Source organism: Haemaphysalis longicornis, unplaced genomic scaffold, assembly GCF_048455015.1.
Source record: "Haemaphysalis longicornis isolate Haplotype H1 unplaced genomic scaffold, Haemaphysalis longicornis Haplotype H1 scaffold_12, whole genome shotgun sequence".
Lineage (NCBI taxonomy): Eukaryota > Metazoa > Arthropoda > Arachnida > Ixodida > Ixodidae > Haemaphysalis > Haemaphysalis longicornis.
Window position 1 is genome coordinate 24,499,767 of NW_027526225.1, and position 26,344 is coordinate 24,526,110.

The following is a 26,344-nucleotide window of genomic DNA, read 5'->3' on the forward strand; positions in this document are numbered from 1 at the left end:
TTTTGGCCGGCTCAAATACTTTCAAATTTAGTTTTTTCCCTAAACCTGTGAAAGATTGCAATTTCCTGCCAACTGACGTTTTAATTATAATAACTTTCTTGACCTGGATTGTCGGCTTCTTAACTTTTATGTTTCGGCTATTTTGCTGTCTCTGTTTCTTACGATAACTTCGGATGCACCCACTCCTGCTAGAGCCAGTGAATTACCGTGCAGTATTGTGAAATAAATCATTTGCACCTAGCTTGTAAAATATTTAGGATGAAATGATATTCTATTGGACGCATAATTTTAATATCGGGCAGGATGATTCACAGAATCTGCGCTAACGCTAACAGAACAAGTTTTGTGATATTTTGAAGGCAATACCTTATACGATTGGCTTCTTCATCAATCGATTTTTGAAAACTATTTGATTGCTTGAAATTTAGTATACTCACAAAAAAGCATTCTCCTTGTGGAATCTGTGGTTTTCTTCTGGCCTTCCTACCTGAGGATAGACATCGGTGTGTTTGCATTTGCAACCAGAGTTTGTATCGGCAACCATTACATTGTGTTGTATCTCAAGGGAGTGCTCTAGGGCGAATTTTATTCACCCTATGTGTGCATGACATTCTTAATGTCGACACAAAAGTAAAATACATCAAATAAGCGGATGTTAGCACCTTGCCGTTTTGTGAAATAAATCCTGATGACATAATCGAGAAGTGTAACATTATACTTAACAAACTGCACCTGCCGTCGAAATGAAACTGTATTCGAAATAATCCCTCGAAAACTAAAATTATTTTGTGCGCCCACAATACGGTAGGTGAGTTCGAGTAAATTATTAGTGATGCTGGTCAATAGATAGCGGTTGTAGATTAACATAAAATCCTTGGTGTTACATTCTCTTCAAGTTTAGTGCATGATGCGCACTTCGATAAACTTGATATGGCCGATTTTTACTTCCAGCGCACGGAAACGTGTTGTTTTTTTCATGTCTTGTTTGCTTCCCATATGAAATACTTGAATTTGGTTTGGATGACTAAGTTCAATGAAATGCACTGAAGCAATTTTCGTGTTGCAAATAACATCGGCCAGATTGCTGTAATTTGTTTCTCTTATTGTTGTTTTTGTTGAATTTGTTTTCTTTATATAATATTGTTCAAGTGAATAACCTGCACAACTCTTGTTATAACTTCAAATTTCAATTACCAAGGTTTTTCTGCCGCTGCGTGGAAGACTCGTTTGGCATTGAAAAACACGATGACTAATGGTTCCTTGACAGCGTCAACGCCCAGAATGCGCATGTAGAGATCCCGGTGGAATGCGAGCAAGACAGCGTGCTTCCTGTCCTGGATGTACTGATCCTCCCGGATGAGAGTGCCTTCTCACTGAACAGGAAGATCACACACGCGGGTCGTTACCTCGATGTGGCATTTTGCCACTGGGTCGGCCACAAGACGTCCGTTGTGTTGTCCTTGATAAAGCGCACCGCACGCGTCTGTTCAGATGGCACTGCACTGACACATGAACTAGGAACAATCGGCAGTGAGGTTATCGCCAACGGCAATCCTAAACAATTTATTCTCGAAACTGAGATCAAGATACTGCAGCCAAGAATGCACGACAACAGGGCACCACTACATCCCATGAAACAGCGAAGCACTGTCACGCGCTTTTTCAATATGCGTTATGGGCACTGCCAATGTACCGACCAGCAATTTCTGGAACCGGCTTATGTCTGTAACAGACAGGCTGCCCAGCGATTACTTCCCAGGAGTCGTATGCAAGATACCATGCGCTGATTCTCATCAGTTGTACATAGGCGAAACGAAAATTTTCTGGACTAAAGGAGCACCAATTTGATGTAAGGAATAACAATCAGACGACGATCGCCATTGTCGAACTCGGGCGCAAAGATTCGCGGAGGATTGACTCGGACAACACCGCTATTATAGCTCGGGAAAACAATGTCTCATACTGGGGGATGCTGGAACTGCTTTCATTCGGTCAACGCCAGCCACGATGCGCCGGACGGAAGAGACTATGCGGGCCGCCTGCGCGTCCTCCTTCCGTCATGCACTGCCTACACTATTGACGACTTCTTTTCTAACTCAGTGAACAATGAACCCGCATACGGTTCCGAAACGTCAACTATATTGTTCATATGTGGTCAGTGCGCTATTTTACTTTCGTCACTCCAGCGCGTGACCAGGCGGCATTTCGGCGATCTTTCGACTGTTTCTGCTTGCAGAGATGGTGTGCGTTCTTGGCAAAAATATTTTCAGCTAGCAAACGATGCTCATAGTTAAAGGAACCTACACGTGAGACTAACAGATATCTTTCAGATAATGACGGCTTCCTGTCTGGACTTCGGGCTCTCCTGGGCATCATATTTTAGACGCGTAAGTTGCTTACCCCCGCAATAGACAGAAAGCCAGTATTTAAGACGTCGCGTGTGTAAAACCGCTTGACGGCATACTAAACGATTTGATTTGAATAACTGGTGCCGAATACGTTCCTTAGAGTCGTGTGAATGCATGTGGAACAGTAGAGCTGTCAAAGACATCCTACATGAGGTGCACGTAGTGAAGAGAGAGAGAGAGAGAGAGAGAGAGAGAGAGAGAGAGAGAGAGAGAGAGAGAGAGAGAGAGAGAGAGAGAGAGAGAGAGAGAGAGAGAGAGAAATATTAATTTATTGAGCCTGACAGGGGCCATGCAAGACACAATTGACATTTCCCAGTGATCTCGACAGACACAGCGAAAAAGCCGATGTTACGACAGTTCGCCATTAGTAGCGCTTTGAACAATGGTGGATTTCATTTCCTCTTGTTTGGCGAAGGCGATGAAGATTTGCTCCAAAGTGTTCTCTCCAATGAGGATGTGCTCCAAGGCGAAGTTCTCATCCAGGAGAGCCACCTTGGTGAAGATGGTGCTCCACGGAAGCTTGTTGTCCAGGATAAACACACAGACATTCTGCGAGAAGAGATAGCCGGCATGACGCAGTTCCATGTTTCGCTTCAGTTATAAGGGTAAACCATTTAAAGCTACGTGCCTGTTCATCTCCTATAGTGTGGTATACAATAGTTAACTAACCTAACACTTTTCCAATGAGTCTTTCCCTTGCCGAAGCTATCAATGCCTAGAGTACAGGTGAGCGTTACTGAGCGAATATGGGCTCATTTGGAACAGCTGGTGATTGTAAACTTGTTATAAATGCCAATCGTCGGGTGCAGTAGTTTGTGAAGTTATGCAGTGAATTTATTTAGTTATATTTGCTTGCACTAGGATTAAATGTTTTGCTACGAATTTAGTGCGTGAAGACGGTACACCAACGTTGAAACTGTGGTCAAAGCGAGATATGTATGACAGTTGTTTGATAACCTGTTCTTTCAACAAAGAACACTGCAAAGGTTTGTGTCCGTACAAACAAAGGACAAACAAAGGTTTGTGTCCGTAGGTTTTATGGAAAAAGCGAAAGGCAAAAGCATCGGGAAAGTTAAATGTCTTGAAAAAGTAACGCTGGCATATCAAAAGTAGTTAGATAAGATAAAATCCGCAACACGATTTTGAATCAATTCAATGCTGTTGATGCGTGTGATGCTACCGGGTCCCAAAAAGCGCATACGTATGCTAGTTGGGAGCGCCGTTGTGTTTTGTGAAGAGTAGTTTTTTTTCTTTGGCGCAGATATGAAGTGTCGACGCAAGCAACCAACATGCGGGTGGCTTTCTGGGAGGCATCATAGAAAGGCACGAAGCGTCTGTAGAAAGTGAGCATTCTAAGAAGGCGGTGGAGGTTCTTTGCCGTGGCAGGCCGAGAAAAGGCTTGGAGGGCAGGATGCCGTAAGGAAAGGGTAGTCCCTTCTGGAAAAAAAAATGTCGCAGAGGAGGGTGACGATGGGCCTGCCATCCATGATCTCCTAGATTTGATGAGTAAGCCAGGGTCGCCGATCCGATAAAAATGTTGGCGAGAGTGTTGGCAGTGGTCCTCTTCGTTGGAGAAGAAGAACGTGCATCATCAAAATAGAGGAAGCAGAAATCTAGGCCACGGACAACGTTGTCAAAGAAGCTTTGGAAAGTTTGTCCGCGTTCCGTAAGCCAAAACTAATGGAAGGTTGGCGACAGACACCGTAGCATCAGCGTCTGCATTGACAGCAACCGCTGGTCTGAGCGTGTGAGTGGGGCCTCGGCGGTCGTGGCCCACCAGGCCCTGTGAAGAATCGTCGGGCGAGAGCCGCTCATTCTGGATGGGCTGCTCGTAGTTCGTGGAGTTGCTGCTCCTATTTCGGCCCGGACCGACCGACCGACCGACCGACCGACCGACTAATTCACCAAAGCCGAGCTGAAACGGCTACATCTAGAGACTTGCAATTTCGGGAGTACATTCCTGTCATGAAATAGGGGCTCACCAATGCAGGATTTTCCGAAATTGCACTCCTAAGCAGGCAATGAAAAGGGAGAAATTGTCTTTGTAAATTCATCATTATTTCGCTGACCCGTTCACATACCCAAGTGCTTTTTGCTGATATGCGTAGCCCTTAAAAATATCTAAACAGCGGTTTTACGGTTTTACCGTAAACAGCACTATTGGGCCGAATCCGCATTTCGGAACAAAATGGGTATTTTCAAAGATTCTCTAATATATGTGTCACTGATTCATTTATCCAATTGGTTATTGCTAATAAATGTTACTAATCCAAATACAAAAATCAGAGTTAAGGATTTCCTCCTGAGTTGGCGGGAAAATGGCGAAAAAGCTTTTTTGAAATGACAAGCTTGACGAGGTGAGAAGGCCTAACACACGATATCAATGCCTGTTTAAATTGCTGGTTTAAACAGATTAAAATTTTGTGAACACATTGTGATTATGGTATACGAGCTCAACATTGCTGAAATTTGTAAAAAAACAAAAACAAGAGGCGGCTAGTGAAATGCGCCGGAATAATGTTTCTGCTAACTATTTTTTAGGATATTGAAATTCATTTCAGATATTGAAATGGTTCTTGTGGATAGAGGTATTTTACGTAGGTATCTACACACTGTTTTAGTAGATTCGACGGTTACAACCACCTAAATGTGACACTGATGGCTTCGAAAAATAGGTCTTTACGTATTAATAAAATAAGTATACAGCCCATTGGTATGACAAATTATTTTCTTGCTTGCAAATTCTGCCTATACAGTCGACCCAAAACCAATTTCACGATTTTGTCCTTACACGCGTACAAAGACGCGAGCGGTTTTCTTTAACTTACACCTGCCTGGACGTGGAAATCAGTTCAATTTTCCCGCGTTCGCATAGCTCTAGCCATCTCTTGGTATTTTCAGCCACCACGTGCCTCCCCGTGCCTGCCCATGTTATTTATCACGACACTATGACTGATGACTGTCACGTGAACGGATGCTGGGGTTGTCTTTACCAGTTCAGAGAGATGGACGCAGGAAAGCCGCTGACATGCACATATTATGTGCACTCGAAAAACCCTAAAGCAAAGCACTCAATAAATAAACTACACACAAACGATACACTCACATCTCTAACTAACAATTCCAAAATACAATTCAACTTTAAACCCAAAATTCTCTACACTAAAGTTCTACACAATTAGTTCGAATCAACTCATGCCCTCACCCTCTAGGTGATCTCTCTAAACCACAACTCCCTAGTTGTGTCCTATGACTGCGTCCCCATTGGAGTGGCCTACCCCGCTGTCATCGGCGCTGACATGTCGCACCCGCTGCGTAGCCGCGACTCGGTGGGTAGCCATCCTCGTCTCGCTTCGGTGCCGGCGTTCGATGCGCGCGGTCACCCCTTGGACGGCGTGGGCTCCGCGCGTACTGAAGCACGGCCGCTGGATGAGAGCGCTGCGCCTCTCATCCAGTGGCCGTGACTGAAGTTTCCTCGTTGGCTACCCACTAGTAGCCGCTGCCGCCGGAGGTCCCCGGTAGACTCGGCACGGACGTATACCCTTTCGGGGCCGTTGAATCGAAGGTCGACGGAGAGTGGACGTTGGCCGCAGGTGGTGGGCCTAGGATGTCGCAGCCGATGCGAAGTCGGCCCGCTGCCACCGAGGCTTTGTAGGTAATAGTCTTTGGCCTGGCCACGTCCCCCTGGCTTGTTCCTTGAAGCTCACGTGCTCCTTCCGCCTCCTGGTTTCTAGCCTCCCGGCGTTTTGCCTCCCCCTTCTCTGTGTGCGCCCCGATTTTATCCCCCCTGGGCTCTGTCGTGGTGCACTCTCATTGGCTCCTTGCCTTTTCCACGTCCACATAGGGTCATGACGCCACTTGTCTCCTGCGCGGCGTTCCCTAATTGGCTGACCAGCGCGCTGCCATATTTGACCATGATGCCTTGGGGTTCAGGCGCCGGCGTTCCCTGATTGTTCTGCTCGTGGCGCGCCGTTAAAATTGGTGTTTGTTTGTTTTGTTCCCTTTTCTTGGGTTTTGATGCATCCCCTCTCATGGGGTGCCCTTGACACATGACAATTACCCACGCTTTAAGAGTTTTTTCTAAAAAAACTGCTTTATGTTGGCCGCCGCTGTATTCTGGTTCCACAACCCTTGCTCACTTGTCATGAGTCTACAGTTCACCACCACTGCTCACTTCTTTCGTCGCTCTTTTCAGCTCACACATGACTTCACTTTCACTTTTGTGAAACATTGTTTTTAGTTAATCCCTGTTTACAGAACTGGCACAATTGGTTCACACCACGTTCCCGTTCTATCACCAATACTGTCAATACATCACTTTCTCAAACACCGAGATACTCAAACTATTCTCTACCATATCACTGCAATCAATCACTTGAATGATTTCTTATTGAACAACATAGTTTCCCAATCCACACATAATAAAACATTTTCCTCCTTCTACTCCTCAATCCGTACTTTGCCACGACTTCTTTAATGCTACACTTCATGCACTTACAGCACTCTATACTCATACAATCTGTTCGATCACATCACCAAATCAAACACATCAATAATCTAATATTCGACATCCCTACTTGTCACTCCGAACTTCGTCACTCACTCATTCATATCTCTATTATCTGTATCTACGCGAACCCTGCCTTTCCACTATACTACAATATTCATGTTGTGAGTATACACCACTTATTCGTAACCAGTATACGTCCTATTCCTTTCCCAGTCAAGTTCATGTTTTCCATGAGGTTCGTTGACCTATGGCTTCCTTTTCACCTTCTTGCGCGTCAACCACTGAGCACCCTTTGCTACTCGGTCAGCTTTGTTTAGACAGTCGACTTTTGTCACACGTAGCCTGTGTCAGTGGTCTTGGTGGAAACCAACGCGTTACTGTTTCACCAACCACGCAGCGCTTGTGTACTGCTCTTGGCTCCCTACTAGCTAGCAAGCCGCTAAGCGCATCACCTCTTCTATAACGTGAGTTACCTTTCTCACCCTGCTCACTCTTGCCTTCTTACTGCCTACTGTCCCCTTGGCACTTCGTCTGCTCGTTAGTCCCAATCTGTGTCCGAACAGGGCAGCTTTTCCAGCCAGGCAGAATCTATTCTTCACGCATTTTGCGCCCGGACTACCGCTGAACGATTCCGCATTTCTGTGCTCCCCTCTCTTTTGGTTCCGTGCACACTTGGCTTGCGAATTTTGAGCGCCCAAGGCCTTTTTGCCTGCCACCATTAGCCACTGCACTGCATCTTTTTAACACTGCTCTAGTTCTCGCTTTTCATAGACCGCCAAGAGCTTGGTCTGAGGGTGATGTAGTAGTTGGTCTACAATACCCGTACTCGGCTGCGCCTTGGATACCGCGTTTACAATCTCAGATGCTGAGCTGCCTCACTGCCTAACATTTTGCACTAGCCTTTTCGGGGATGAGGCTACTCCCCCGACCCATAGCCATTTCCAACGGACCAGGATTCGAGCCCTCTGGCCGAATGCAATTCCTGCCCGTGCAGGGAGCATCAGGTACCTCAGTCTCAATTACTAAACTTTCACAGACCGTCAAACCAACTGAGTTACCAGCGCTACTATGCCGCAGCAAGCTGTCCTCGCCCGGCGTGTTCTTAGCTCGCTCATCTCTAAGGGCCTGGCCTGCCACCGCACCACATATGGCCGATCCATCGCCTCGCCTTCGAACGCGCCTTTCTTCTCAGTGGGCTGTTCAAACAAACAATTGTTCTCTTTGGGTTCCTTTTTACTCGTGGCCATAGAGTTTCTCAATAGCTAGTGAGAAACTCTATGCTCGTGGCCTCACCGCCATCGGCGACCTGCTTTCTTTCTATCTCGCGTGATGCATCGCGGTGAGCGATCCGCGTGCCTTCGGTCTCACGTGCGGCACGTTCACGGCACTCTTGGCGTCTGTTCTCCTGGGAGCTCTGTCTCGAGAGCGCCTTTTTTTTCTATTCTTGTGCTTTGCGCACCATCGCTGTGTGCTGGGCGCTTGCCTTTACTGCCACGCGCGGCAGGTTGAACGCTCACTCGTTGTTTGTACTGTCGCGAACGCGACAGAGAGATGAGCCGAGACACGCCCGAACGCTATGCCGTGCACCCAAAAAACTGGGGACCCATTTTATTCCACCCCCGTGGCGTTCGTGGCTGCTTGCGCACCGGCGCCGCGTGGCCCGCACTCATTGCATGTCACTCAGCCCCAGCGCCATCGCCGCTGGGCTGAGTCCACATAGCCCCCTCCCCTTGATTGGATTGGATTGGAAAAACTTTTATTGGGCCGGCGGTTAAAGCCTTACACTAAGACTTCAGACTTGGCCGGAGTCGCCCTCGCCGTCGCCGCCAGGCCCGAGCCTCGCTTCCCGTCATCGGGTCGCTCGGGCTCCTGCCTGGTCAGCGCTACGAGGACCCGCTGGACGGCCTGGATTTGGAGGTCTTGGTCATCGGATCGCTTCGCCTCCTCAAAGGCGGGTGGCAGTCTTCCTGTCGTGGATTCTTCCGGGAAGTTGAGACAGTCCCAGACAATGTGCTCGAGGGTCGCGGTGGCTTTACGACACACCCTGCACGTATCGTCTGGGTGCGTCTCCGGGAACATCTTGTGCATTAGGGACAGGCTCATGATCGTTCTTGTCTGGAGCTGCCTGTACACGACTGCTTGTTCTCTGCTCAGCCCTTTGCAGGGCGGTGGGAGCGTTCATCTCGCGAGTCGATAAGCCTGGGTTATTTCCTTGTATCCCGTCATTCTGTCTCTCGTGCTGTGCCACGGGCGTTCCCCGCTTGGCCCGGCGCGGCCTGTTAGTTCGCGCGCCCGGGCGTGTGCGGTTTCGTTGTGGTTCGCACTGACGTCCGACACCTCTCCTGCGTGTGCCGGGAACCACTTGATTTTCTTCTTTTCCACGATTGTTGGCGCCCCTCTCAGGATTTTCTCCGCAGCTCGGGAGACCCTTCCTCGTGCGAAGTTCCTGACCGCTTGCCTTGAGTCGCTGAGAACAGTGGTGCATCCTAGGTCTTTAAGGGCCAGTGCTACGGCCACTTCCTCAGCTTCTTCTGGTTTGCCGCTTCTCATACTGGCCGCCGCCCTGACGTTGCCTTCGGCGTTGACCACGGTTACGGTGAAACCGCTTCCGTTCTCGTACTCGGCTGCGTCTACGTAGCGGGCACCCGCGTCTCGGGCGTGTAGTTCCGCCAGTGCCTTGGCCCTCGCTTTTCGTCTGCCCTCGTTGTAGTCGGGGTGCACGTTACGCGGGATCGCATCCACCCGGATCATGCCCCTGACCCCGTCCGGGATCGGCATCTTGACTCCCTGTTGCTCGTGGTATCGAAGCCCCAGCCGTTCGAGGATTCTCCTTCCAGTCTTAGTTGTTGCCAGTCTCTCCAGCTGCGCCGTTCTCTGAGCTTCAATCACTTCATCTAGGGTGTTGTGGATGCCTAGGCTGAGCAGTCTCCCGGTGCTTGTAGACTCGGGTACCCCGATGGCCGCCTTGTATGCCTTTCGGATGGTCCCTTCCAACTTATTCTTCTCGCCATTCTTCCACCTGTGGAAGGCGGCCACGTACGTGATGTGGCTCATTACGAAAGAGTGCACGAGTCTTGTGAGGTTCTCCTCGCGTAGCCCCCTCTTTTTGTTTGACACTCTCTTGATTAGTCTGATGGCATTGGCCGCCTTGCCGACGACCCGTGCCACCGTACTTCCGTTGTTTCCGCGTTCGTTGAGGAGCATGCCCAGGACGCGGATGTCTGATACCCTGGGGATCACTGAGCCGTCTTTGGTGTAGACCACGATTTCTTCTCGTTCCCTTCTCTCGGCGCGCGTGCCTTCCTTGGGTCTGTACAACAACAGCTCGGACTTGGTCGGTGAGCATTTGAGGCCTGTGCCCTCCAGGCTGTCCTCGACTACTCTCACCGCTTGCTGCAGGGCCTCTTCCACTCAAGCATCACTGCCGCCCTCGACCCACAGGGTGATATCGTCAGCATATATAGTGTGACCGACATTCTCCACCTCTGCGAGTCTGTTGGCAACTTCGATCATAACTAGATTGAATAGGAGCGGCGAGATCACCGACCCTTGCGGAGTGCCTCGGCTCCCTACCTCTTTGACATTCGTTGCAATGTCACCCGCGGTGATCTCTGCCGTCCGACCCGTCAGGAAGCTTCTGATGTACGCATGGGTTCTCTCTCCCATGTTCAGCTTCGATACTTGACTTAGAATGGCCGAGTGGTTGACGTTGTCGAAAGCTCCCTGCAGATCGAGACCCATTATGGCCCTCGAGTCCCGGGAGTCCCTGTCAACGATTAGGTGCTTCAGCTGGATCATAGCATCCTGCGTGCACAGGTGTCTTCGGAAACCAATCATGGTGTCGGGATAGAGGTCGTTGTCCTCCAGGTAGTCCTGCCATCGCGCCATCAATACATGCTCCAATAGTTTGCCCACGCATGACGTGAGCGAAATGGGCCGGAGGTTGTCTGTGCTCGGCGGCTTGCCTGGCTTGGGGATCAGGATCATCTTCGAGTGCTTCCACTCCTTCGGCACGACTCCCGTTCTCCAGCACTTGTTGAAGAATTTAGTCAGTGCCTCGATAGATGCGTCGTCAAGGTTCTTGAGCGCCCTGTTCGGTACGCGGTCCGGGCCCGGCGCCGACCTGCTGTTGAGTTCTTGAAGGGCAGTGCGCACTTCTTCTACGTTAATGTCTCTATCTAGCTTCTCGTTGGGTATTCCGAGATAGCCTCCGTGAAAGACCTTCTGCGTGGTGGGAATGTACTTCTCCAGAAGCTTCTTTTCCACCGCCACCGTTCCCTTCTCCTTGATTTCCGCGTGTATGATCTTCGCCAGCCTGTCCCTCTGGTGAGACTTGGTCTTTGTCGCGTCCAGAAGATGCCGGAACAGATTCCAGGTCTTTCCGTTGTGCAGTTGTCCGTCTGCCGCGTTGCATATCTGGTCCCATTTTTGGCTGCCGAGCGTGCGGCAGTGCTCCTCTATCTTGCGGTTAAGTTCAGCGACCTTCTTTCGCAACCTCCTATTTAGCGTTTGCTTCGTCCACCTCTCCTGTATGGACTTCTTAGCTTCGATAAGATGGGCCAGTCTGCTGTCCATGCCGTCTACCTGGTCGTCCGTTTCGATCTCTCTCGTGGCTGCCTTGACGTCACCGGTGATTCTTTCCATCCAGGCCCCGATGTCTTCTATCTGTTGATCTCCCTCCGTACTTTCATTTCTCTGCTTCCTGAACGCTTCCCAATCGATCCACGTGTGTTTTCGCGTCTGTGCCGCTTGAGCCCCCTTCATTCGAATCGTAGTTTCCACGATCATGTGATCACTGCCCAAGTCCGTCCCGGTGTTTCTCCACACGACGTCTTCCGCTGCAACGTTCTTGACGAAAGTGAGGTCGGGAGTAGTATCCCTGGATACCGAGTTTCCCGTTCTTGTCGGGTTGGCGGGGTCCGTGACGAGGACGTATCCGCTGTCGATCACGTCTTGCGCCAGGTTCCTGCCCTTGGCGTTGCTCTTGGCGTACCCCCAGGACTGGTCAGCGGCGTTGAAGTCGCCACAGACCAGCAGCTTGGAGCCGTTTGCCTGCGAGCTCGCCCCGTGCAAGAGTGCCCTGAAGCGTTGTTTGCGCTTGCTCGGGTTGCTATACACGTTGAGGACGTAGACGCTCTCTTTCCTCTTCTTGCCAATTACCACCTCGGCCAGTACGTGGTCGACTGCGACATTTTTTAGTTGAATTTCCAGCATAGTGTGCTCCTTTTTGGTCATGATGCACAGTCCCCTGCTGTCTTTCTCGTCGGACCAGATCGCTCTGTAGCCGTGGAGTGGCCGATGCGTCGCCAGTGTTTCCTGCAGTAATATCACGTCCGGTTTCATCTTGCTGTTCTCGACGTGCTGCAGTAGTACTGCCCACTTCCTTTCCAGGCCGCGGCAGTTCCACTGCCAGATGATCACTGTTGGTTCTGGGTCCATGCTTGTTCCGTTCTAGCGATGCCTCCCTGCGGTGCACTGCGCGAGTCCTGATATTGGATAACTGCTTGCATGTGGCTCTGTAGGTGTTGGACGGCCCCCTCTATTTTTACGAACCGCTCGTGGTCCAGCCTGCTCTTCTCTGCGATGGCCGCCTTTATCGTCTGGAACATCCGCTCCATTTTCGCTTCCAGCTTGTTCAATCTGTCGTCCATGCGCGCCTCGATGCCGCTCATTCTTTCTTCCATGCCGGCGTCGATGCTACTAATCTCCTGGGTGGCGCGCTTTTCCATCGTTCTCTTCTTTATGGCCGGCTCTCTTGGTTCCGGGACGTCGCTCGTTATATCCATCGGCTGCGCTTTCGGCGGGGGTTCCGCCGTCGCCGCGACCGGGGGGCTCAGGGTAGCAACCAGGTTATTGGTTTCCGTCATGCTCTGTATGGTCTTTTTCCTCTCTTCCAGCATTCTACGCAGTTCCCTGTTCCCTTCTCGAAGGGTCTCCATGGCTTCGTTCTCTTTGCTCTGCTTTTGTTGCTGCTTCTTGGGCTCTTTTTCGCCGGTCCTCCTTGTACCCTTGGCCTTGTCCGCCCAGCTCACGCGCTCCCTCGACGGAGACTTTCCCTTTCGCGTGACGCTGGGACTCCGACTTTGCCTCCCTAGAATGCCGCCGCTGGAGGGTGATCTGCCTCTAGATTCCGAGGACCCCCTGGATGGGGACCTCGCTTTTCTTGCGGGGTTCAGTTCCAGGAAATCTAGCTCCAGCGGCAGCCGCTCCTCTTCTGCGGACGCGAGGCGCCGCTCCCATTGTCTTTTCCTGACCACGTAGGGCGTTTTGAAGCGCGCCTTGCAGGACCTGTCGCCCGTCACGTGTTCTCCGCCGCATAGCTTGCATTTCGGCTTGCACGGGTGTTCTTCCCCCGGGGCAAGCTTGTCACAGCCCGGACATCGTTTTTCGCTCGGGTTTGGGCACACGTCTTTTCGGTGGCCTACTCGACCGCATTGGTAGCAGACGTCCACCTTCTTGCAGTACAAAGAGCATCGTAGCAGCGCCGATCCGTACCTCACGTAGTTTGGCACCTTCGTTCCCTTGAAGACGACGATGACCGTCGTCGTCTCTCCTATTCTCTTGGTTCCTAGCGCCAGCGGGTTGCGTCGGTTGACCACCCTTTCATCGATGTCCTCGGGAGTTTCGGTTGTCGGGATTCCTCTGATGACTCCCTTGGTCGTGTCGTGTGGGGCGGTTCTGTAGGCCCACACCTCGTACTTCTGCCCTCTCACTGCGATCTCTTTGACTTCGCTGTAGCGGCTGGCTCTTTCTTCCTGTGCTGTGCAGATCACGATGATATTCTGCTGCGCGTTTACGCACAGGGTGTCTTCGTATTCGGCTTCCTTGGCGGTTCCCGCCGCTGCGTGAACGGCCGCAGTCACTTCGACCAGGCCTAACTTGGCCACGTTGATTCCGCCTCTCGGCCTCATGACGATTTTGATATTATCCCTGGGTAACGCTGGCATTCTCGCCGCTTTGATTGCTGATGACCTTGTTCTTCTTGCAATATTTGCCGCTTTCCTAGCCGCGGTAGCGTTCTTGTCTGTTACATAAGCGGTCTCTCGTTGCTGGCTACGGGCGAGTCGGTCACCGGCAACTTTCCATCCTGCCTCGTTCATTGCCTCCGGCGAAATGTCTTCGCCCTCCACTTGCACGCTCATCTTGCCGAAATTGCTAGTAGACGGAATGGGCGGCTCCATTTCTGCGTCTAATCTTGTCATCTTCGAAGGTTGAGCCAACCCCGACCGGCGCGGCGCAGGGCCGAACCTCGGCGACCACGCCTAGGCCTAGCGCCGTTCGATGGCTTCAAAGTTCCACAAATCAACGAAAAAGCACTTGCCTTAGTCGATATTGGTGTCAGTCGATGCCTTGCGTCATCCCGAACACGCTGGGAATAAAAGATTAGCTCTTCACACGAATTGGCACGGTTAATTTGCCACTAACTGCGGAGCCGATGTTGAGCACGTCAGCTCACGCGCAGCCTCACGTGCCTCCCAAACGCCCTCCCCTTGAGACGGAGTCTGGAGGAGGAAGTCTTGTGGAAAGCGCCACAGCAAAACGCACAGTCTTTGCGTTGCTATGGGTTCAAGGGTGGTGGTGCGAACGGAAGGGAGAGGGGTGGTGTTCATGGTGGAATGGTGGATGGTGGAGTGGAACGCAGGCAGGGCACCTTCGATGAACGCGGGCTTGATGGGATCGATAGAAACGACGCTGTCGCGGCCGTTGACGCGAACTGTAAACGTCTTGTCAAAGCGTGAAATCATGAGATGAGGGCCGGTGTATGGCAGTTGAAGTGGCCGGCGGGCACTGTCGACACGGATGAAACCGTATTGGCTGTCAGAAAGGTTTGGATGAATAAAAGTGCGTTTAGTGGAATACGACCGTGGTGGTTGTGGATGGATATAGCGGAAAAACCGAGTTAAATCGTTCACATAGGACAGGCCAGGGGAGGACAGGTTGTCTTGCGGCTGCGGAGGGACCAGGAAGCCTGCTGGTAAGCGCAAAGACGTGCCATAGACCATTTGAGAGGCGCCACAACCAAGATCGTCTTTCATGACAGTGCGTAATTCTAGCCGCACAAGAGGAAGGTGAACTGTCCACTGTTCAGGTGATTCGTGAGCCATCAGTGGGGCTTTAGCTTCCGATGAAACCTCTCGACCATGCCGTTGGCTTGAGGATGGTAGGCCGTTGTTTTCCTGTGAGTTACACCGAGTAGGCATGTCAAACGGTGAAAGAGCGTGGACTCAAATTGGCGGCCACGGTCTGTGATAATCTCCGAAGGCACGCCAAAACGAGAGATCCACATGGACATTAGTGTGGAAGCAACAGTCTCAGCCGTAATATCGTCGATTGGAACCGCCTCCGGTCAGCGAGTAAAACAGTCGATCGCTGTCAAGATGTAACGGTAGCCCTTAGATGGTGGTAGTGGGTCAACAAGGTCGACGTGAACTGTAGAGAACCTAGAGTCTGGCAAGGCTAAAGGGGCCAGAGGTGATGTGGTATGCCGAGAGACCTTGCATTTCTGGCGGGCGATGCAGGAACGAGCCCGTGCCCGTACGCCAGTATTCATGCCAGGCCAGAAGTATTTCTCGACAACCAAACGCCATGAGGCATGAACTCCAGGATGAGAGAGACGGTGAATAGAGTTGAAAGCATTGCGCCTGAGAGAAGCAGGAAGGTATGGTCGCCTGCGGCGTGAAACCGGGTCAATGTCGCGAAGGATGCTGATTCCCAAATCAGGGCAGATAATGTCCTGAAGTTGCAGAGAGGAACTGTTTGAAGAACGCAGAGTTCGGAGCTCCTTGTCATCTCGTTGTGCTTGAGCCAACTCCTGAGTACTGAAACTGGAGCGTTGTATGGTCGAAATGCGGCTGGGATATTGTTAACTTCCTTGACATTCTGAATGTCCGCTGTGAGCTCTGCAAGATACGCCAAGTGTAGCGTCTCTCGGGGAGAATGCAGAGGCCGGTTGCGGCGTCCAGGATTCTTTTTCGGGCCATGTCAACAAACAGGATGAAGTGCGAAAGGAAATCGGCTCCTAGAATGGCGTGACTCACGTTGGCCACGAGGAAACTCCAGTCGAACGCACGGCGTAGGACGATGTTTACCATCAGAGAATTTGGGAAGGAAGAATAGGAAGGCCAAATAAAACGATTGAGGGATGAAATAGGGAAAATTAGGTGGCCAACAGTAGAGTCGAGCAGCGCAGGACAAGAGTGGTTGGAAGTCACTGGGAGACGCGTTTGCCCTGCAATGATCCTGAGTAAACTGTTGCAGATAAATGATGATGATCATGATTACTTTATTTCAATTTTTGTGATATAATTTAGCCGTTGACACGGTATGATGCCCCCAAAATAATTTAAAAAGCCATTAATCTTTCGAACAGCCAGGACAATCTTCTGGGGGCTGCATAGAAGTCGGGTCGTCCTTGGGTCGACATTGTTGAAGTGTTTGACACCATTGCCCATTTGGAAGAGCTTTCGCGGTTTCATCGCTCAGGCTTCAACCAAAGAAACGGAGTTCGCAGTAACCCGATCGACTCTCTGGAGGCAGCCATGTTGGGATTCGGCACGGTAGCGTATGTTGCGGCGACGGTACGCTCAGGGAGCCGGCGAGCTAAGCCGGACACCGCTCTGGTAACGCTGATTGTGCCGGAGGTCGCCACGCATGCGCAATGGCGCTCCCGCTTGCTATGCGAGATTAGCAGGCCATAAAAATCTGTCAGCTAAACCTGTATAATGTTTCGCCACGGACCCCGAAAAAGACATGCTTCAAACTTTTGTAACGGTACGGGAAAGGTTTGACAGGCCAGGTAATGAAATGAAAAATTCGCTGCAAACTACAGCGTCTTTAGCAGCAACCCTATTTATTTCGTCTTCATCAATAAACACATCCTCCGAGGATACTTGTAGCACCCATGGGTGGCCACAAGAAACATCGCGAAGTACATGTTGCCACAATGGAGAAAATAAGCAGAGGGACATTGGCAAGCCACGGACAATTCCAACAATCAGTTGCAGTACATGAAATATAGAATAAAATCTAGAGGTTCAATTTCAATAGTTGCAACTTGGGCTCACATGCTAGTTATAAGCAACTATAATACTCTGCTACATTATTTTAAAATGTCCACACGTCAAAGTGTCTGTCTGAATGCGCTGTTTCGCATTTGAAATACGCCGGAGTCTCTACCATGCTTTCTACGGTAGTTGTTTCCAGCAAGACAATACTGCCAAAACCTCTCCTCGTTAGCGATGAGCTGAACACGCAGAAAAAATCCTGAAGTGCACTGCTTTAATGCAAGACAATTGTATGTGACCTCTACCGTATGATGTCAATGCTAAACTAGCGAACTTTTACAGGTGCATGTTACTCAGGTAGGGGAAAGGGATGTGGTACGTGTGCATTTTAACTAGCCTATTTGGGAAGGTCCCTTAAGCTTTCAAGAAAAGAGATGGCGAATGGTGGCCGACATATAAGCGTTCGCTCGTAGCTCAATTTATGCGTAGCCCTCGCACGCTCCATGTCGTTCGTAGTTGGAAAATTTCAGCTATTCGTTTGAACCTTCTCTTGTTTCTCATGTGACGTTTTAACGAAAAAATTTGGATGATTAAAGGTGTGTGTTGCACCCCAAAGTTCGCCGATGTTCGGGCCCCAGTAGTTAATCGGTTGACCATGTTGACGCCTTTGTGACCTTCCTGGGCCAGTGTGGCTCCACGTTGCACTTTAAAGTTCAAGGAAACTTTGATCTTGTGATTAAACGAGTTACGATTACCTTATAATTGAAATAGGTGGACGCGACTAGGCTCCACTAAAGGCACAGTCACCCATGGTTGGGTTGGCCATGCTGGCGCTTAGAGGTATGATTCGACTCCCTTGTTGGACAGAGGAAAATCACTAATTATGTGTGCTCCGAAGGGAACACCACTGCTTGGAGAAAAATTTAAATACAAGGTTAGATACGAGAGATACGTTCTGGTCCACACTTTTTAAATACGGAGAATGATTGGCTGACGCTCTAAGAGCTATTCACACTGACCTCGTGCGTCTCGACGACTCTGATGCCCGGGAACAGCTCAAGGACATCTGCCACGAACTTGACCGGGTCGTTATCAGCGCCGTGCTTCAGCATGAACTCGAACCGGTAGCCCTTGCCGAACTTGTTTCTCAGGTGCTGCAGAGAGCCCAGACATTTCATCTGGCCCGCCACCATGATGCAGAGCCGGTCGCACGAGAACTCGCACTCCTCCATGCTGCAGAGACGAATGCCCGAACGCCATTGTAGCGTGCGTAAATCTAGAAACCGATAGTAACACGCAAACACGAGAGAGGCGACTCAAAAGCACAAAAGGTGACTGCAGGCGTCTTCATTACCACGCAGGCGACTGTTCAATGCGCTAATCACGTCAGTGAGCGTAATGATATGCGGCATTGCGACGCAGTATTTCTACACTTTGACAACTTCCCACGGGCAATGCGCGTCATCAATAAAGAGTGCATGGCTGCGTTCTTTTTTATAGACGATCTCTTATGCATGTTCACATTTGCCATTGCAGACATAGCATGTTCATGACGATAGCATGCTCATCTTTGCCGTGACAGACGGTCGAGTCTTTCCAGATGCGTGCGGATTACCCAGTGTAATCGAGACATTATATAAGCCCATTTAAACGATGAACTCTGCAGGATGTAAACTGATCTCCTTGTGCACCCGAATTAAACTACTCCACAAAGGCTCCGGCTTATAACTTAGCCGAAGATGATTTGTTTACGGGAAGGGCGATGACAGACTCCTGCCGCCTGTGCTAAATAAGTCCTCGTCATTCACCCGGTGACCCGTGATGCTCTCTCTCCCATATCATTTCCGTCGTGCATGATAAATGCAATGGAGGTATACTTAAGGACGTTTTCTTTTTAATGCGTTGGACATAAATGCAATGGAGGTTTGTTTTAAGAGGATTCCTCTTTTATTGCGTAGCATTCTTTGCCGAGTACCCCCGTTGCCAGGATCGTGTAAAGCCCTGAATTTCCACAAAATGCAGATTTCGCGGAAGTTTTACCGGTAATCATTGTAATACCTTAAATGGGGATAACTGGTCCAACGAAGTTTTGAAAAAAATAGAAATAAATAAGAAATACGGAAAATGATGAAACGTGTTACGCCCGACATTTCCACAATAATGCAGATTTCGTGAAAGTTCCACCTGTAATCGTTGTAATAGCGTAAACGGAAATAACTGGTCGAACAAAATTTTGAAAAAACTAAAAGAATTACAGAACTTAACATGAAAAGTGGCGAACCGTATGACGACATGCATTTCCAAAATGATGTATATTTCTCGAAAGTTCCCCCCTTTATCTGTGTAATAGCGTAAATGGAGATACTTCGTCGAAATATTTCTCGAGAAGCTCAAGAATAAGAAAAGTATAAAACAACACAGAAAAATACAAAAATCTACGAACAATGGCGCACTGTGTAACACCCCGCATTTCCACAATATTCCAAATTTCACGAACGCTTCACCTGTAATCATTATAATAGCAATTGGGCCAAATAAATTTTCAAAACCTCAAAATAGAATAGAAATAAAAAAACTTAAAATGGCCAACCATATACAACCCCTGAATTTCCACAATAATGCAGATTTCGCGGACGTTCCTCCTGTAGTCGTTAAAATAGCGTGAACGGAGATAATTGGATGCACAGGGTTTAGTAAAATCAAAAGAATAAGCTTTAAAGAACTCACACTTCAGACAAGAAGCATGAACATGCGACGCATTAAGCAGAAAATTTTCTGAATTTCGCCAGATTTTTTACTACGTTCGCTCTTCTGCGTGGCGTGCCATGTGTTGGTAACTCCAAGACATTGTAACGTTTGGCGCGCGTGTAATACTCTATTCGCCGCGAGATCGACATGTAGGTGGCGATAGCGTCGCGCTGCTAGTGTGGATGCTCCGCTGAGCGGCCCGTAAGAATGCACACTGTGGGCGCGCTTCGTGCCCTTTTCCAGCCGTAGGTGCGCACGAAAGCCGCAAACAACAGTGGTATGCTGTAGTTCGGTTCTAAACGTTCAATGTATAGCGTGGAAGCGGGACTAAGTTTTCATTACTACGCAAAAAAAAAAAAAAAACGACGACCCATCGGGAATCTCAGAATGTCCATAACAGTGACAATGAACTTGTACGCCGTGGCTCGTAGCAAGCTCGATTTTTCCACACTATGGCTTTGAGCCTTCTATAAAAGCATAAGCAGAAACAAATCATGAAGCCTCGATCTCTGAAATTCAGTTTACAACGGCAATCTCAATCGCTTTCGCTGGTAGAATGACGCATTCTTGCATTTGTGGGATGCGCTGAAATGGTAACACCACCTACCTGTCCCGACATTCTTTCTAAGAGCTTGCGATATTTTTTGTGTGTTCGAAAGGCAACATAAAATTACGGAATTTTGATCAGCGCAGAGATATAAATGTAACCACTCTAACGGGTCTTTTAAATGACGACTCTGAACGAAGGTTTGATGAATAACGGTGTCGGATCACTTATTTACGGCTTTCGTCGCAAGTGAACTTGCGAATTGAATTGTCAATGCACGCAGTACAAGCAACATCTCATGTTTAGCTAAAGCAACATCTCATGTTTAGCTAGGTTTTCCGAAAGTGACAAGCAGGTTCACAGTGTGCAAACCAAGCGTCTGCGACCTCACAGTGAGCACAAAGGTTGTGTTACGGCTGCTCTGTTGACCATTTGCGTTCCTTTTAAAATTTAACAGGTGCATGGAACAGCGAGATGTGTTTGCATTCTTGCGTATAAGGTCGCTTACGAACCCTAAAGATGGCAAATGAAGTTGCGCTGTTGCAGATGTAGTAAAACGTTTCCTTTTTATTTCTCGTTCCGAATCACCGCAACGGGATCCCGGTAACTACTTTGTTTTGTAAACTGAACATCGCCTTTGTCTTGGCATTTAATTCTTGAGGATTGGTTAAAAAGATGCAAGGATAAAGTTTTCTGTGCATTTAGTTGTTTTTTTTCGGGAGGGGGGGGGGGGGAAGGGGGTTGCCAACGTTGCAAGAGCAGCGAGAAGAGAACGCATGTAACACGAAAAGCCAAACGTTGGTTATCAGTATTACTTACAATCGAAAGTACGCTAGGCGTCGTGTTCTGTAGTGGTGAAAAAGCATTACTTCAACACGTATTTCCAAAACTGATTAACCCCCTTTGGTCCGAGATTGTCCAAGAATTGTGGCTCGCCTTTTTCAAAATTGTATTGAAAGCAAGCATTGTGGGAAAAAATAAAAATAAAACAGTGAGCCGTGCCACACACCCCTCACACATGTGGGCAACAACGTGCATTATATTACGCGATTTTTCCTCTTTCTGACCATATTAGGCATTTCGTTATGCTGAGTGAGACATTTCTGGACAAGGTGATTCATGTCGGGATTTGAAAATGTTATATATGAAAATGACACACGAAATGCCACATGACAGACGCAAACTCACAACTGCTTACTTTTACCGCGAAATCCCTCCTAAATACTCTTGCGCATCCATATAAACGTATTTTAAATAATACGTAAAATTAGCAACTCAGTATAAACAACGACTGCCCAAAAATGGTATCTATTTTGAAAAAGGTACGGGAAGAACACGATCACACAGGCGGTTGCGGGTGTGATATACGTTCCCGGTAATGTATGGGCGATAGCGCACGGGTCGTGGGCACTGTAATTGTTTTTATTTGTTTCTTCTTTCTATAAGGAAACGGCGTAATGTTAGAAGGGAGTGGCAAATGCACGGGTATGCACAGGTCTTGTCGCTTCTTACCCGTTTCGTGTACTAAACTTTTATCCTTTAAATAGTCACCACGCCACCTCCAAAAAGCACCCTCCGACGTTCCCGAAACGGCAGACGGCTGCACTCACCAATAAAAACAGTGCAATGTGTGGAAGCAATGTTTATAACACGTTTCACATGCAGGCGGTTACCACGGCGAAGATGTTTTGTGGAATTAAACCAGCGCATTAACCCGAAACAGTCGCTGATTATTGCGTTTCTAGATGAAATGCGCAAGCAGAGCTAACTATGTCATCGCTTACTGTCAAACGAGTACACATATCGGTTGTTTTGTCGTGTGCAGCACCATAGCCTCCTTTATACTTATCCTTTATACTTTATACTTTTAGTATAAAGGAGGCTATGGCAGCGCGCGTCTTGCGCCGCGCGCAACGTGAAGAAGCAGACGATCCGAGAGCGCCATCCACACTAGGAGCGGTTCGTCCCGCCGCCGCCAGGGGCCGACTGTGTTCGCGCTCGGGGCGAATAGCGTTAAAGTTTTGAAAGAAGAATCATTTGTTAAGTGAGGATGTATTTATTGCGTGGTAGGGTCACTGGCTGTGCGCACGTACTAACCATGCGCCGAAGTACAAATCTTGCCGTCTCCGGTGGCGCCATGGTGTAAAGCACGACGATGTTTCACAGGCGCACTGGCACATCTGGCGCCGCGAGGTTCATAATCACAGTAATCGTGGTCCGATGCATCACCCACCATGCAGAGTATGGGTCCGTGCACGCTGAGGTACGAGGCGCACTTAAGTACTCTGGACAACTTCCTTTACGCCGCGTTGGAAGGCAAGGTCGCGAGTCGTTTAAACCCGGGTTGCAGATACGAAAGGCGGAGCGATATAAAGAAAGATAGTTCCGGGCAGTGCCGGCCATAGAGTCCCTCATAGAGTTTCTTAGTAAGTATACTAGAGAGGAAACTGCGCCTCGTAAGCCATGTCGTCATGGGGGTTCATGGGAAGACCCCCTTTTTGGCTTGGGCATGGCATGACAATTGGACTCTTAAGCGGTTTTTGGGATTTGCTTTCTTTACTATACGTTAACACGTATACGAGCTACGAGGAAGCCGAAATCCTCCCATTTCTTTGGTAACCGTGTTGGCCGTGTTCAGTGAAATAGCAGGCAATGCGTGATCGCACCCGACGTTGCCCATGCCGCAGTCGAAGGACGTATGGCTGTGCGGCTAATATGCCGCCGCGAAATTTTTAACCGACGAAAAGAAGAAACAAAACGTACTTCGAGGAAGACAAGATACGGCAGATACGGGCACTTGTAAGCGTCCTATCTTGTAGCTGGCGGTCGGTGCACCGGTTCACCACAAAGGCAACGTTTTCATAGGCACGCTTAAAAAACTTTTGAAACTCTTTAAACAAATTATTATTTGAAATAATGGTAAACTTAATAAAATCACAGTCTCTAATGAGTTACCCCCCAAATATTAACATTGTTCGTAACTACAAACTTGGCCTGCGAAATAGGAGGCACAACCGTTCCGGCAAAAATACGCTTTTCCTCCCTTTTTCTTAGTTTTAAGACAGCCTGTTTTATTTTCCACTTACATAATTGCACACTATTCTTCGCGTTTTTGTGGCACTTTGTTTAAATTTGCGGTCACTAAAACGCTTCAATCCAAGCCAATGATGAAACTAAGGCGAGCGCGATGTATAATGGCGGCCCATGACGACACAGACGACCTTGATGTGAGCCGCATAGACGCTAGCGCCAGATTCCTCTCTAGTGTATACTGTAAGAAACTCTATGGAGTCTCTATGCTGCCGGAAAGACGGGTGGCGCCCCCTGGCAGTGGAGTTGCGGAGTTGCGCGCCTGGGCCACTGCAAGATGGCGCCACCATATCCTGGTATTCTGAGGTGCCCGCTTGTAACAAAACGAACGACCACCAAAAATATTTCTGTCGGAGTGCAAACGTTGGGTTTGCATTTCTGCGGTGGCTCGTACTTCATTTGGTATCGCAACAATCAAGCATCTATGGCATTTTCGTAACGTACATCACCTATGTATTTTTTCTGCCTGAGATATCAGCAATGTTTTGTTTTTCTAAGCAACTTTGACGACTGTAAACACTGCCACAAGCTTTAGATGTTTAAAATAGTTGCGGCTATATAAACGTCTTGTTCAAAATCTGTTTAACTAGACGGGAGGCTGAATCGAGGGGCAGGCACACAGAGACACCAAAACTTCGGCGTTCTAATAAGTACTCCAGGAAAGACTACCGTCTTTCAACACAAAAATGGTATCACGAGAACGAGCATTGTCACGCAGCCCCGTCGCTCTCCTTTCCGGTCGCTGTCATGAAGATTAATGCAAATATGTTTGGATGCCACATTCCAACAGGCGAGCATTTGGCACTGTTGGCGCGTATTCCGAGGGACCAGGGTGGAGGCTAGAGGGCCCCAGTAAGAAAAACGCGACGAGCAAGTAAGGCGCAAGCACAGGATCAGCTGGATCAGGCTGGAGTCGGTACAGGAGAGGAGTACGACAGCCTATTCAGTGTCGTTAAGTTGCAAGCACGTAGTTGATGTCAAGATTAGCGACGAGAAGGAGAAGATGGAAGCGAAAGAAGATGGAAAGAGGAGGATGGAAGATGTCAGGAAGATGGAAGATGGAAACTACTAACGGCAAAGCGTGGAAAAGTGGAAGAGCCAGAACCGCAACCAGTTAGCTACCTGGACAAAAGAGGGTACCGAGATATTGGGAAAAGCTGTGGCGTTACCGGAGTCCAAGGGGCGAAATTTCGAATTTCCGTTAAATGCGGGTAGAAAACTACGGGTGCAGTTGCTTAGCCGGGATTAATACGGGCCTTTGGAAATCGAAGAAATAGGTGTTCACTGCATCAGAAGGAGCCGAGAAGTTTTCACTGCGAGATTTGCGAAGGTTTTCAGCGAGTGTCGGCCGGTTGCTGTTTTATCGAGTGTTCACATCACGCTGAAGGACAGCGCCCTGCGGAGGTCCATGAAGTGTCCAAACGTTCCATTTGCTCCGTAGGATGCTTTTCTGAGAGAGTTGAATAGGCGTGTGCAGGTAATAAGTTTGAAGCGAACCGAATACTCCGAGTAGTCTAGTTTTGTGGTGCGAATAAACGGTGGCTTACTCAGAATATGCCGAGACTACCGAAGCACACTCAACCACGCCGTAAAGAGCAACATGTCTTGCCTGCTCACTAGCAAGGAGCTTTTTGCTAAGCTTGGAAATAAGCGTTTGTCCGCGAAGCTTGACCTGGTGCAGGCTTATCAGATGCTTTTGGTCGATTGTACAAAGGCTCTACACCATAGAAGGACCCTACAACGAAGCGCTCACTAGAAGGACTCTGCAAAGATTGTGAGCTGTCGTACGGCGAGTCCATCGCACAGGGCCTCTCCCAAACGGCAACGGAAACAATCCTGGCTGGCCTACTTCAAGTAGCTCTGTACCTGGGAAGACATTCTGATGGAGAGAGAAACCGTAGAAGAGCCAGAATGCATGCTCACCCAGGTATTCAGCCGTAGAGCTAATGTTGGACTCAGAATGCAAGCCAACCAATGCGAGTTGCTTCAGGAAAGTCCGGAGTTCCTGAGCTATCGCATTGACAAGTGTGGCCTCTACGATTTTTCCGAATCCAAAGTTAGGCCATCCACGAGGCCCCGTTCCGAACAAACAACGAGGAACTTCAGGCGTTCTCTGGTATGGTCGATTTTTACAACAGTTTCTGGGGGAAGATCTGATATAGCCGAGCAGCTTTAACGTTTGCGTGATGATAATGCTACCTGGGAGTGGGGCGAAGAGCACCAACGGGCGTTCGAAGGTCTGAAGAGGTTGCCAACATCGCAGTCCTTTCTAATGCAGTTTAAAGAAAGTGTGCCGTTGATACTTTCCTGTGGCGTGTCCCCGGTGAGCGTGGGAGCAGTCTTCGCTCAGGCTGGCGAAACGGGAAATGAGCAACCCAGTACATACGCATCAAGGATATAGCGACAGCTGGACAGAACTATGCTCAAATCGACCCAGAAGCCTTGTCCGTCCTATACGGAGGGCATTATTTTCACCAGTACCGAGCCGGTCGGAAAGTTTCTATTTTCATCGACCACAAACCGATGCTAGGAATATTTTGCCGAAAGAAACGAATACCGGTAGTTGTGTCAATTCGAATGCGTGGATGGAGCCCCAGGCTGTCGCCGTACGAGTACCAGCTTGACTACCGCAAAACGCAGGATCATGCCAACGCGGATTGTTTGCGCAGGCGACCTGTCAAGCTGCCAGAGGCGCTACGAGACGTGTTGCTTTTCGAAGCCGCCGAGTACCCGTTAGTCACCGCCGCCTAAATGGCTTGGCGCACGTCATGAGACTGTCGGCTATCGGAAGTGAGGAAATGGGTTCTTGACGGCGGGCGAAAACAAGGGGTACCCAAAGACAGCGTTACATACGAGTTGAGACAGCATTAACCGTCTGTGTGTCGTGATTGTGTGATCTAGGGAAACCGCGTGGCAGTTCCTGCGGTTTTGCAAAACGTGTCGTCATATTGATTTATGCCAATCACCCGGGGGTGACAGCAGTGACGGCTATATCGCAAGGTGCTACGTTTGGTGGCCTAACATGGACGCGCAGATC

The 26,344-nt window shown here is 49.2% G+C and overlaps 1 protein-coding gene across 1 annotated transcript in view; it reads right to left on the reverse strand.

Moving 5' to 3' along the window:
• Positions 1-2,689: 2,689 nt before the first annotated feature.
• Positions 2,690-26,344, reverse strand: part of LOC144161530 (phospholipid-transporting ATPase ABCA3-like) — a 39,654-nt gene continuing 15,999 nt past the window's right edge. Inside the window, exons 5-6 of the mRNA XM_077692189.1 lie at positions 17,942-18,155; positions 2,690-2,957 (exon numbers count right to left, since the gene is read on the reverse strand). Coding sequence (XP_077548315.1) covers positions 2,757-2,957; positions 17,942-18,155 — 415 coding nt within the window. The 3' untranslated portion in view covers positions 2,690-2,756. The remainder of the gene's footprint in view (positions 2,958-17,941; positions 18,156-26,344) is intronic.